General features: G+C 56.0%; 1 protein-coding gene across 34 annotated transcripts in view; it reads right to left on the reverse strand.

Moving 5' to 3' along the window:
* KIF1A (kinesin family member 1A) overlaps positions 1-14,204 on the reverse strand; it is a 119,795-nt gene that overhangs the window by 83,963 nt on the left and 21,628 nt on the right. For all 34 annotated transcript variants that reach the window (XM_078328941.1, XM_078328947.1, XM_035306275.3 and 31 more), the window contains one exon: positions 7,423-7,590. In XM_078328941.1, coding sequence (XP_078185067.1) covers positions 7,423-7,528 — 106 coding nt within the window. In that variant the 5' untranslated portion in view covers positions 7,529-7,590. The remainder of the gene's footprint in view (positions 1-7,422; positions 7,591-14,204) is intronic.

Below are 14,204 nucleotides of genomic sequence, written 5' to 3' on the forward strand. Positions count from 1 at the left end.
AGGCACCCTGGGACCTGCCACCAGTGCCACGGAGAACAAAGCAGCCCCGTTATGAGTTAAACTGTGTCCCTCCAAATTCACAGTTTGAAGTCTTAACCCCCGCTGTCTCAGAATGGGACCTCACTTGGAGATAAACTCGTTGCAGAGGTAGTTCGGTGAGATGAGGTCCACCCCATGAAGAAGGGCCCTCACCTAGGGCCGCCACGTCCTTACAAAAGAGATTTGGAGATAGACCTGCACGGGGAGGGCGCCATGAGAACACGAGGGCAAAGGTCAAGGTGAAGCCCCAAGCCCCAGAAGCCAGGGGTCCTGGACGGTGCCCCCCATGGCTCTGAAGCAGCCGCCCCTGCCACCTCCTAGATCTCAGACATCTGGTCTGCAGGATCACGAGAGACGCTCCTGCATGTGGTGCTTCCTCATGGCAGCGTGGGGCACTGAGACCCCGTCCACCCGTCCACACTCCGTGGCTGCTCCGGGCTCCATGGTGCCCGGGCCATGCTCTCTGGCCACACGTCCTACTGACCGGCAGGCGTCACTGGCAGCCCTGTCCCCAGGGCACATCCAGCTTCCGGTCCCACCTGGGCCTCTGTCCCAGGCCTAAGGATTTACAGGAAACACCTAGGTACCCTGGGCATCCAGCCGGAGGGAGCCGGGGACTGACTGTCACAGCCCTGTCCTTGGAGCTGACAGGCCACATCCGTGCTGTGTCCAGGAGCAGAGGCAGAGGCAGAGGCAGAGGCTGAGCTGCCCAGACTTCAGTGCCTGCCAGGACCCAGGTAACAGCACCTGTGGCGCCACCTCCAGAGCCCCCAGATCAACCATCAATCAGTGCTATGGAAACAATGGCAGCACCTTCCCAAGCTCAGCCCAGCCAGGGCTCCCAGCCCGACACAGAGCCCCGCGACCCCTGCTCAAGCCAGCAACACCCACCCTGTCCACCTCATCCCCTCACCCGCTGCCCTCGGGCCCAGCTCCCCACACAGGCCGGGCTCCCATCCCACACTCCCACCTGCCCCATCCACCCTCTCCTCACCGGCTGCACTGAGCCGTGCTCCTCCCCACACCCCAACCCGCCCTTGCTCCTCGTCCCACCCTTGCCCAGCTCTGGGTGCCAGCCTTGCTCAGATGAAGCCCCTGTGCCACACCCCAGGTGGCCATGAGCTCCCTGAGGTGGGGGCCCTCCTGGGACAGGGCACAGGTGGTGCCAAGGAATGCCAGGTAGGCAGGGGACTGAGGGCAGCATGGGTGAGTGGGCGGGACTGGGGCCCAGTCGCCGCTGTAAAGGGCCCATGGGAGAATCCCTCAGGCCTGCTTGCCCTGGGCCCCCACCCCTCCCAGGCCTCTGTTGTGAAGACCCCACCCCACTCAGCCCTGCCCCCACGCCTCCCAGGCACTGTTGTGGCTGGAACCACTACCCCACCCTGTCCCCATCCCCCCAGGCCATGTATTGTGTCTGAGACCCCCTCCCCATCGTGGCCCTGCCCCGCCCCTCCCACCGGCCCTGTGTTATGACTGGGACCCCCACCCCACCCTGGCCCTGCCCTGCCATCCCCCCACCGCCCCCGCCCCCGCCCCCGCCCCCCCTCCCCCCCGCCCCGCACCCTGTGCTATGGCTGAGAACCATCCTCTGTCACTACAGATGGGCCCCAAGCTCCAGAGAGGGAATGTCTTCTCCGCAGGTCACATGACACAGTCAGACTCGAAGCCAGAGTCCCCAAAACACCTCCCAGCCAGGGGTCCGCCAGGCCTGTGGAGACGGGCAGCCTCCCTCCGCAGCCCGCTTCTCACAAAGCCTGCACGGAGTCTGCTGGAGAAAGGCCTTTTTTTGCCAGGGCCTGGAATTTTTCCCTTGTGCGGGTTTGAGGAGGGAGGAGAGAGAAACAGGTCCTTCCGGGGCCTGCTGGGCTGGGCTCCTCGACCAGCCTCTTTAGGGCCCCCATCCCCTCCTGCCGGGCTCTGGCCAGGCCCCCAGAGCTGGCCCTTCTGAGGCCAGTGAGCTGCCCAATTCCAGGCAGCCTTCCCAGGGCTCTGCGTGGCCTGCAAAGGGCTGGACGCCCACTGGGACAGGACAGAGACGGTGGGCAGGGATCAGGGGCGCTGGAGGACGGGGAGGGGAAAGGAACGGATGCAGCCGTGTTCTCAGAGTCCCGGCATCCCTGTGGCCTTGAGCACTAGGTTTGAGGCTGGACTGAGCTGGCTGTCCCCGTCGGAGCGTGCTGTGGGTGGAGTGTGTCCCAGATCTATATGCAATGCCCTGACCCCAACCAGATGGCAATTGGAGGAGGGGCCTTGTCAGAGGATAAGGGTGAGATGAAGCCACAAAGCCGGGGACCTCATGGTGGGATGAGTGGCTTTAAAGAAGGGGAGGGGACCCAGGCGAGGTCGCAGCAGGAAGGCAGACCTGCAGGCACCTTGATTGGACTTCCAGCTCCAGGCCACTGGGAAGCGAACATTGCTGTTTAAGATGCCCACTCTCCAGCACCCCTGGATGCCAGAGGCTGGTCTCCAGAACAGGGGAGGCACTTGTGTCGGCTGAAGCCACTCAGTATGTAGCTTTGTAACAGCAGCCCGGGGGACCACACGGATGCCTCTGCTTCCTGTGCAGAGGGGTTCGCCCGTTTCCCCGACTGCTCAGGATTGGGGGAGCCGAGCCCACAGTGGGGGCCGGGGCCTGGGGTCACACCCAGTCTGTGGGCGAGGGCAGGGATGAGAGGCCACCCCAACCCTGGGCCTCCTCTGCATGGCCAGAAGAGGGCAGAAATGATTGGGGATCTCAGGGTACCCAGCACCACCCCTCGCTACTGCACGGGTGGGGAACCTGAGTCCCAAAGCGATGCCGTCCGGCCAGGTTCACACAGTGATCACTGGATCACACGAGCACAGCCACGCCCCTGACTCCGGGAGTTCACTTCAGGGGCCGCATCTGCAGAACGGCTGGGCAGGCTCAGGGTCCTCAGGGCAGAAAATGGGACGTGAGGAGGGAGGAGGAGGGCAGAGGAGTCACACCGACTCTACCCCTAAGCCAGCCTGCAGCTCGGCCAGGCCGGACCGGAGCGCACCTCACAGACGGCTCGGCCGGCTCACAAAACGGCCAGCTTTGGTGCGTTACAGGAAGTGGATTCTTTACGCAGGTGACGATTACAGGTTGACAGTTGGATTTACTTTCAAATGCTTCCAATTTCTGCGCCACAGCGGAGCTACAAGGCACGCTTTACAGCGGGGCCTCTCCTCGTGTTTTGAGACTGCAAGCAGGCAGGGCAGGCTGACCAGGTCACTTCCCCATGACATCCTCTGAGAGGCCTGACACAGCCCCCCAACATCCTCCAGGGGGCTGACGCAGCAGCCAGGGCAGCCTCTCCCGGTTCTACTTAACCAAGCTGCAGCTGAGCGGTCATCTGGAACAGCGGCTCCTGTGCCTACTCCTTGGCAGGGGGGCACTGCCCGCACCTGTCTCATGCCCCATCTGCAGGTGTCCTCCTGGAGCTTGTTCTGGGCCAGGCCAGCCCTCTAGAACACCCTGGCCCCTGGACCTCCAGGAGAAAGCCCATGACCGCTTCCTCCGGCAGGCTTCCCTGCACCAGGGCTAGAAGGCACCCTCCTCTTCTGGCTCCCTCAGCCCTTCACCCAGATTTCCGACACGGCTTCCAGCACTTTCTCCCAGAACCGGCACTGGTTTGCTTTCTCCAAAATGAAAACAGCTTTTCTAGACACTTTTCCTGATTGCTCATTCTTCTGCCACTCTCTGCCCTGCCCGCACCCTGCTGTCTCCCACGCAAACTCATGTCCCATGCACACAGGACCTGCCGTGCGTGGGTGCCCGTCTGCCCTTTACCTCCACGCAGTCTCGTTCTCCAGCTCTGTGCTGACTTTGCCGCCTTCCCCCCAACATCGTGTAGTGTTTTCCCGAGGCTGTAAACACGAAGCTTTCCGGAGCACTCAAGTCCACAGCTGGGACAGACTTAAGGTCTCTTCAGCAGCTCCCAGTGGGCAGGCATTTGGGCAAGTCCTGGGCTTGATAAAACAGCACCAGGGCCAGGCACAGTGGCTCAGGCCTGTAATACCAGCACTTTGGGAGGCCGAGGCGGGTGGATTATGAGGTCAGGAGTTCAAGACCAGTCTGGACAACACAATGAAACCCCATCTCCACCAAAAATGCCACGGTACTAAAAATACCTGGATCCTGGCAGTCACTGAAGTCCAGGCAGCTCAGCCTCCTCCCTGCCTCTGCTCCTCGTCCCACCCTTGGCCAGCTCTGGGTGCCAGCCTTGGCCCCTGTGCCACACCCCAGGTGGCCATGAGCTCCCTGAGGTGGGGGCCCTCCTGGGACAGGGCACAGGTGGTGCCCAAGGAATGCCAGGTAGGCAGGGGAAAATTAGCCAGGCATGGTGGCAGGTGCCTGTAGTCCCAGCTACTCGGACGCTGAGGCAGGAGAATCGCTTGAACCTGGGAGGTAGAGGTTGCAGTGAGCCGAGATCGCACCACTGCACTCCAGCCTGGGCAACTGAGTAAGACTTCATCTTAAACACACCGCAGCAGGGTTTTGACTACACGGCTTTGCACACTTGCTGGGTAATCTTTGTTGCATTTCATGCACGCAGGATGGGTATCACCCATCTGATACCCATCACCAGACGCCCCCAGCACATGGCCTGGGTGCCTGTCCCTGCCGCCCTCACACCCGCCTTTTGCATGCGGGCCAACCTGGGCCCCAGCTTTCTTGGCGCGTCCTTGGCTACAGTGGGCAGGACACTGATCTCATGTGCGGTCTTGGCTCTGTGGCTCTTCGGTTTCCTGAGGATGAAAGTGACGACGTCTGAAGCATCCCAGGTGTCCTGGAGGAATGCCCTGGCGGGCTCTCTACCCCAGCTCTGGGTCCACAGCCCTTCCTCCTGCTGGCCTCAGAACCCCGCAGACATGGGCTTTGGTTTGGTGATTCCTGGAAGATGCTGGTGTCCACACATGCTCACCTTTGAGAAAGGGAGGTTCCTTCAGGACCTACCAGTTGTCCAAAAAGAGTGTAGGGCTCCTGCATTCCCTGCTGACCTCCTGGACCTGCCTGGACCTGCTCAGAGCTCAGTGGGGAGCAGAGGCTGCTGGCACACAGGCAAAATCCCAGAAGTCCAGGGTCTTCGGGGCCAGGCAGAATCCAAGCATCTGAAGCACGCATCTAATGAAACGTGGCTGCCCACAGATGTGGCTCAGGAAACGTGGCAGCCCACAGATGTGGCTAAGGAAACGTGGCTGCCCACAGATGTGGCTCGGGGAACGTGGCTGCCCACGGATGTGGCTCAGGAAACGTGGCTGCCCACGGATGTGGCTCAGGCCTCTGGCTCCTAAGCCCTGGGGCAGAGGAGAGGGTGGAGTGAGGCAGGCAAAAACCACTGGGGTGTGAGGTCTGGGATCCAGGCCTGCATTGCTGTCTCTGAACCAGCAGCTCTAGGGGAGCGGGGGTTGGGCTGGCACAGCCTCGGCCAGACCACCTTTCACTGGGTGGGCAGCACCGCCAATGTCCAGGTCTTGGCAACACTGGCTCCCCTCCAGGCTGTACCCTCCCACTTCTGGAGCCTATGAGGGGAAATGCAAACTGGAGACGCTGCCCACCCCAGGTCAGGGGCAGGTTGGAGGCTGCAAGGGAGCCAGTGGCCCACCGGCCATCACTTCTGGGACACCCGCCCCAGCCCGCCCACCTGCCCAACCCTGTCCTCCAGGGTCTGGCCTGAGGTTGGGCCATCCCCAAGGTTCAGGGACAGGAGGAGCCCATCGCTGAGACTTTGTTCTTTCATCCACGCGGCTTCTGGTGGTCTTCAGCTGCTCCATGGGGTCTGGTTCTTGTCACTGTGCCAACCGTGGAGCTCCCCGTGACCCCACATGCAAGACTGAGGTGGCAGTTGTGCGGCCGGCACCCAGTGGGGGTGGAAGGGCATTCCCAGGGCCCTCCCTGATGTGCTGGGACACCTTACAAAGAGCCTGTGGGCATGACACAGATGCCCTCTGCCCACCCAGGGTCACAGTGCTCCTGGTCACTTCCACCTGGAGTCAGAGTTCACACCCAGAGCCATGGTTTGCACCTGAACTCACCTTTCCCACCCAGAGTCAGAGGCTTCCCACTTAAAGGCCAGGGTCCTGCCACCTGAGCACTTTTTCCAACCCCAAAGGCCAGGCCCGCAGTCAGCTAAGGCAGCTGGCATTATCTGAAAAGCCCTCGCACTCCTGGGCAGGGCAACCCAGAGGCACACTGTGTTCGTCCAAGGGCCCCAGCAAGGCCAGGCCCCCAGCCACGGGGGTCACCCACTTAGAACGCACCTTCGTCAGCCTCCCCGCAAGCCTCCCCACTCTCCCACAGCTCATCCTGGGACCACCTCCGAAACAAACTCTTGGCACCCAAATCCTTGCCTCTGGGTCTGCTTCCAGGGACCAAACAGACAAAAGAATTCACCTCGAAGAACAGTCAGGATGCAACCCCGAAGTGCACTGGGCCCCACAGCCACAGGAGCTCCCACACCCTGGAGTTTAGCAGGGTCTCTGCAGCCTGCCCACTGCAACATGAGTGGCCACAGAGCTCCATGGGCTTCTGGAAGGATCACCCCTAGGCCACACCCACTTCCACAGGACCCAACAGAGCCCAGAGCACCCCATCAACACCTGAATCTTCAGCCCCTAAGCAGGCCTCAGAGACCAAACCTAGGGAGGAAATGTCCATGGGCCCTGAGTGCCCTCCCCTCAGGTCACCCCCTCCACAAGTAGGTAATAGATGAGGGGGTGCTGTATGAGTGCAGAGCACATGACTGAGAGGCTCCGTCACTGTCCACATCCTGAAGACCAGGTGGCTGTGCATGTCACCGCTCTGTGCAGCTGACAGCAGCAAAGGCCCCAGCACAAACCGCCCTGCTGAGCCCCGCCAAGCCCAGCCAGCCACAGAACTGAGAGATGACAATTGGTTCTTGCTCCCAGATACTGATATGGTTGGGATACGTGGGGACAGATACGGGTGTCCTCATAAGAAAGCCAAACCCAGTGATGGGTATCGCATAAAAAAGTCCTGTGAAAGCAGAAACACAGACACACAGAGAAGGCCAGGTGACGACAGAGGCAGAGAGCAGAGCAACGTCACTGCAAGCCAAGGTGGCTGGCAACCGCCAGACCTCGGAGAGGGCAGGAAAGATCCTCCCTAGGAGCTCAGAGACAGTGAGGCCCTGCGGACACCTCCACTTTGGACCTCTAGCCTCCACAGCCGTGAGGGTCAATGTCTGTTCTTAGAAGCCCACCACGGTTGGTGGCAGTTTGTTACCGCAGCCCCAGGACACCCCTGCACCGCAGAGACAAGGAGGGGGATGCTGCTCTTGGGGCCTGGGCCAGGTTGACGCTGAGCCGGACCCATAGGCACAGGACGGCGGCCGCGCTGCCACACAGGCTGATACTCACTGGTCGTGCTTCCAGACATCTGAATGATGCACTTGGAGTCTCGGCTCATTTCCCGGGAATTGAAGGGGCGGACCCGCACCGCCACCTTCACCGAAGCCCCGGCCATCTCGGTGGCCTTCGTTGGTCACTCCTTGCAGTAGTGGGAGCCCCAGTGAGCAGGGCAATCACCTGGGGAAAAAGGGAAACGTGAATTAGAAACATTGAAGAGGGAAGACCCGCGCTCTGCTGCAGCTGAAGCCACAGGCCTTCCCCACTCCCTTCCAAAGTCCCCCGCTGTGACACATGAACGGGGTGGAATCCACAAGGAGGGGGGCAGCACAGATCATTCTAGAAACCAGCGGGACTAGTGGAACCCAGCTTCGAAAGCCTGGGGAAGCTGGAACCTGGCAAAAGAAACAAAGCGACCTCGGCGTGAACAGGTGTGAACACGAAGGTGGCCTTCACTCCCTCCCACAGCAGATTCCCCAGGCAGGGGCTTCCCCTGAGGACACAGGCCCCGGTGGGCTCCATGCCAGGTCTGTGCAGGCCCCAAGAGCTAGTGAGGTCTCAGATCAACATGTCAAGGATGCTTGAAAATGGCGCAGTGTTCTAGAATGCCAGCAGAAGGTTCTCTGAATGAGCAAGGAGAACTTTACTCAGAAACGGACCGAACAGGACAGACAGCCCTAAGCAACGGGACAAAAGTCAATGTTTTCAGCCACATTTCCTGCTGGTAATTTACGCGGAAGGGAGAGCAGAACATTCCCGAAGGCCCCACTGAGGAGGAGCAGCCCAGGAGTCACGGGGAACTCTGTACAAGCCAGGGCTGGGGGGCCGGCCTGGGCCTTGCCTTTACCCCAGCCGTGTGACTCAGCTTCCTGGGCCCCACTTTACCATCTGTGAAATGACAGGGTGGCCTCTCGGGTGCTAGGACTCTGAGGAAGGCCGATGAAAACTCCCCACAAAGCAATGACAAAGCAGCCACCATGGGCTGACCTCCCAGATGCTGCGGTTTCCCCCAATGGACTTGGGGCCGGAAGGATGCGGCTCCTGGGCACAGGGAGAGGGACAGGCTCCGGACAGAGCCGTTGGTTACAGGAATGGCCAGAGCTCCATGAAACAGCATCCATGCAAGCATGAAGAGGTTTCCACCAGCTGCTGTCTCCACTCCAGGGTGCCCACTAAGCGGTGAGTCCCCATCACCAGAGGAATCCAGTGAGAACAAAGGCTTGGTGGCCTCCCTGAATCCCTCCCACACTGAGATGCCATGAAAAAGCAACCTTGCACCTGGTCGTCCCCACCCATAAGTGCCACCCTTGGGAGAATCTGGCCAAAAGGCCTCTTCCGACAGTGCCCCAGCCTCGTAGCTGTGAAGAAGGGACAATCCCCTCTGGGCTGCCCCTGGAAACCCCAGGGTCAAGAGCAGGAGGGTGTGTCTGCAGAAGGAAAGGGGCACAGTGAGCCTGGGACCAGGGCAGGTGCTGAACTCCCAGACCCCGCCCCAGCCACCTCCGGACTCCCCAGAACTCCTCCACAGAACACACAACATGCTGGATGTGGGGCAGGGCTGTCCTTCGGGCAAACAGCTCTTCCAGAGGCTACAGGGGAGGGGAGGTGCCAGGCCACCCTACGACTAAATGGGCATAAGTTCCTGATGTGGTTGGATTCATACCGCCTGCACGGCAGCCCCTTAGAGCCACAGACGCAGCCGCATGTACACCCCAGAGTGCTTCCGCCACGACGTCTTCTCACAGCCAGGAGTGGCCGCCAGCGTGGACCGAGGGATGACCTCTGAGAATCTGTGTTTCCTTGTGTTGAAAATCCCTGCATTTTTAAAACGGGAAAAAGTCTCAGGACGTTGGAGCCGGGATGGAGAGAGGGACGGGCAAGCTCACGCATCCCTGGTGAGAGCACAAACCTGCAAGCTTTCCAGCCAGCGCTCTGCAGCAGGCCTGGGGCCTTTAAAAAGTCTGTGTCCTGTGACTCAGTAATCCCAAGTACTGAAACAGGAAGTACTTGGAAATTAAGAAAACATTCATGAAAGCAGATGTTCAATTCAACACTGCAGAATTTCCAGGTCTCCCCAAATTTAGCGCATAAATTCAGTGCACTTCCAATAAGCAAAATATTCCAACAGGACTTTCCGTGAAATTTGGCAGGACAAGAGAATTCTGAAAAATGAGAACAAAGAGGGAAACGTCCCCTACCAGCTATCCCATCTACATCCTACAGAGTACGGCCACTTCCAAAGGCTAGAAATGACATGTGAACAGACTGAGCATGTCCACAAGCGGACGCGCACACAAAGGTGCACATGCACACACATGTGCACACACACAGACACACGCACACAGGCACACAGAGGCACACACGCACGTGCACACACACAGACACACGTGCACACATACAGGCGCACATGCACACACGTGCATGTGCACACACAGGTGCACACGTGCACATGCACACAGGTGCACACGCACAGGCATGCACACGCACGCAGACACACATGTGCACACACAGATGCACAGTCACACAGGCACACACATGCACGCGCGCACACACACACACACACGCCCACACACATCCATTAAAGAAAAAGGCAGCAATTGAGGTAATGACGTAAGATCAGTATTGGGACAACTGGCCATCCCATACTGAAAAAAATAAAGCTATTATATAACTTGATCTTTAAAATGTACAAGCATTGCAAGGACACAGAGAAGCCTCTGTTCTGGCTCTGGGGTGCAGAATATTCACACCGCGATGCAGGGAAAGCAGAGGAGGCCTGGTGGGTGCAGTGGCAGCCGCCCGCCAGAGCACTGCGCAGGAGGCCCGACACAAGGCTGGGTGTCTGGAGGAATCCACATTCCAGAGGAGGGGCTGCCCAGGCAGTGGCCAGCCTCTGAGCACCGCCTCCGGGCGTATTTGCATTCTGCACAAGGGGCAAGAGGCTGGGAATCCGGAGTCTTCCCAGACAGAGAGCCGTTGCTGAGGGACAGAGCAAGCTGCAGAGCTTTTGGGCACAAGAAGGAAACTTGAGAGGCCAAGGTCCCGGAAGACAGAGGTGAAGAACTAAGATAACAAACACCCAGTCCTTCCCTTAAGACATTTGCCAGATTCTGCAGGCAGGAGACGTGGGATTTAAAAACCCAAACTGAAAACCAATGAGGCATCTTGCTCAGTCTCAGGGCTAACAGTGATTTGAGTTCACGTCCTGCAGGAGGAGGACACCCCGTGATGACACCTGGCTCTGGCTGAAAGCCCAGGAAGGTAGAGAACCTAAGAGCAGGGCAGAACCACAGCTAGGACCAGTCTGTACAAACTACAACCTGCCCTCACGTGGCTTAATTCAAAACTCACCCTGGCTGCCTGGGAGAGAAAAGGGAAGCCATCTGGAGCCTCTACGTGCTTTTAATTTTATTTTTTCAGACCCAGGATAATCTCTGCACTCTACATTCTTTTAATAGGGAATGTGTGACACCCAATCAAAACTCAGAAGGTACAAAATAAGAAAGGATTCTGATTAAAACAAAGAAGAAAAATAAAATATAAACACATGAGAAAAAAGACACACCTACACACAATCCAGATCTAGGAGTTATTAAACAAGGACTTTAGAACAACCCGGACTAATGTATTCAAAATAAGAGCAGAAAGGACAGAGGAAATAAATGGAAAATGGAGAGTTTTGCCAGAGGACTGGAAACTATAAAAAAATAATCAAATGGAAATGCCAGATCTGAAAAACACTGTCACTAAAATTAGGAACTCAAGTGAGTAGACACAGCTGAAGACAGTGTTAGTGAACTGGAGGACAGGTGATGGAAATACAGAACATTTAAAACAGATAAGAATGGAAAATATAGACATGTCAGCCAGAAAAGTAGAGGACACAGGGAAATGGTCCAACGTGCCTGTAACTGGAATCTGAAAGGAGAAGAAATGGAAAGCGGGGATGCGGTCTGAATCTGTGTCCCCACCTCATCCAAATTCCTATGTTGAAATCCTAACCCCCAAAGAGAAGGTATTAGGAAGTGGGGCCTTTAGGAGGTGATTAGGTCATGAGGGGGGAGCCTCACGAATGGGATCAGTGCCCTTAGAAAAGAAATGCCAGAGACACCCCTTCCGCACCACGTGGGATCCAGGCAGGAAGGCCAGATCTGTGAGCCAGAAAGCAGATCCTCAGCAATCTGCCTTGCTCTTGAGCTTCCCAGTCTCCAGAACTGTGAAAAATACGTTCTGTTGTTTATATGGAACAGACCGAGACGGGGAGAAGCAGTATTCATAAAACTAGCGACCACGGACTGCCCAAAGCTGCTGGAGCACCTGGACCTGCAGGTTCAGAGATGCAAAGCAACGCAGACAAGAAAGCCACAGAAAGCGCAGCCTGGTGACGCTGCTGGGACCGAGGGCGAGGGCAGGACGTGGAGAGACAGCCAGGAAAACATGGCATATGGCCTTAACTAAGACTGACGACTGACTTCCCAACGGAAATGATGGAAACCCAAAGACAAGGTGCCCAGGTTGCAGCACGGCCACGAAAGGGCTCGGAGGAACCGTCTGTATCAGCTGTTCGGGATGCGTGTTGTGATTTCAAGGGCGGTCACTTAGAAACTAGAACACTAACGTTTAGTTAACAAACTAATAGAAAAATAACATAAAGATTAAAATTTATGAATCCAGTGGAAGGCAAGGAAGGAGAAAAACAGCATGTGGAAATATAACGTCGAGTGGAAAGTAAAGAGTTAAGACAGCAGATAAAAGCTCGACTCAGTGCGAACTAAACACACCAAATAAAACGTTGACAATCATCAGGCCAGAGTTTTAAAAGTTATACTCTGTTCCTGAGATTCTACATACAAAGACACAGAGAGGCTGAAATTAAAAGGATAAAAAGTTTTGCTTGTTCTGTCAGCCACTGAGAAGGGGAAAGTATGTATTATATTAATTAATTATGATAATTAAGTATATGTCATTTAATTGATTATGATAATTAAGTATATATCATATGTAATTATGATAATTAAGTTTATGTCATATTTAATTAATTATTCATTCATTCAGAGATGGCGTCTCCTGTCTCCCAGGCTGGAGTTCGGTGGTGTGATCCTAGCTCACCGCAGCCCTGACCTCCTAGGCTTAAGCAATCCTCCCGCCTCCGCTCCTCGAGGAGCTGGGACTATGGGAACATGCTACCATGCCCAGCTGATTGATTTTTTTATTTTTTATTTTGTAGGGATTGGGTCTCACTATGTTGGCCAGGCTGGTCTTGAGCTCCTGGGCTCAAACGATCCTCCCATGTCAGCTCCCCAAAGTGCTGGGATTCCAGGTGTGAGTCGCCGTGCCCAGCCTCACACGCATTCTTTTAAAGTGCACACAGAACGTGTACTACAATTTGCCATGTGCTGGTCTTAACACAGACTTCCACAAATGTCCATCTTAAATTCAGGTTATAAGGCAAATGTTCTCTGACCACAATAGAATTACACTCTACATCAATAACCCCAAAAAAATTGCCTGCAAAATAACCCAATTGCTTGGACACTAAGGAATACAATTCTAAAAAATAGGTCAAAGAAAGAAATCACACTGCATATTAGAAAATATTTTGAACGAGTGATGATGAGATACACGTGGAAGCTGGGGCAAAGGTCCCGCGAAACGTGGCTAGAGCGGGACTGACCAGGAAATGCACAGCCTTGAAAGCACAAGGGGTGGGGGGGCGTGGGGAGGACAGCCCCACGTCATCCCCAGGTTGGTTCAGACCCCAGTGTCCCTGAGGGCGCTGTGGTTGGCTTGGGAAGCCTTTCGGGAGGTCGCAATGCTTGCCTTGGGAGGGACCCAGGGTTCTGCTCCTGTGAATCTGCAAAATCAGTTACCACGTGGGCCTGCTTTTCGGCACCCAGAATGTGGCTGCTGAGTGTTCTCCCGTTTCTTCACTCTTAAGTGAGCGTTTAGGTCTTTTTTCAGTTTACCTTTATTTTTATTTTGTGACGTTTCAGGAAGGATAGATGATAAATGGATGAATACCAAAACAGGACGTTGAGAAAAAGAAACCAAACCAAAGGATGAACGTGTTCTAGTTCCATCCAGTAACTGCAAAGGCAGGAAGCATTACCAGAGCGGGCCCGTCATTTGGCGATACCTGGCCAGATTCCAAACACAGCTGAGAGAGCTGGAAAAAAGCGGGCGTGACGAGCAAAGCCTGCGATTCTCCACACAGATTTTATAAGACATTTGATGTTCTACGCTGTGCTCATCCTTCACCTAAAAAGACCCACTTAAAAAACCATTACCAAACAGTCGAGGTAAAATAAATCGAGGGGCCGGGCGCGGTGGCTCACACCTGTAATCCCAGCACTTTGGGAGGCCGAGGCGGGTGGATCACGAGGTCAAGAGATCGAGACCATCCTGGTCAACATGGTGAAACCCCGTCTCTACTAAAAATACAAAAAATTAGCTGGGCATGGTGGCACATGCCTGTAATCCCAGCTACTCGGGAGGCTGAGGCAGGAGAATTGCCTGAACCCGGGAGGCGGAGGTTGCGGTGAGCCGAGATCGCGCCAGTGCACTCCAGCCTGGGTAACAAGAGCGAAACTCTGTCTCAAAAAATAAATAAATAAATAAATCGAAATTCCTCATTTTGGTTGACAAACACTGGTGTGTGTGCATTCAAAAATCAGTTTGCTCGTTAAAATGAATATTTCCCAACAGAGAGGAAAAGGGCTGAGCGGAGGCTTCTGCCTGTGTGTGTGTCGGGTGAGACTCCCTTCATTATAAAGACCTGGAAATTCAGGATAAAG

The sequence above is a fragment of the Callithrix jacchus genome, chromosome 6 (genome assembly GCF_049354715.1).
Source record: "Callithrix jacchus isolate 240 chromosome 6, calJac240_pri, whole genome shotgun sequence".
NCBI lineage: Eukaryota > Metazoa > Chordata > Mammalia > Primates > Cebidae > Callithrix > Callithrix jacchus.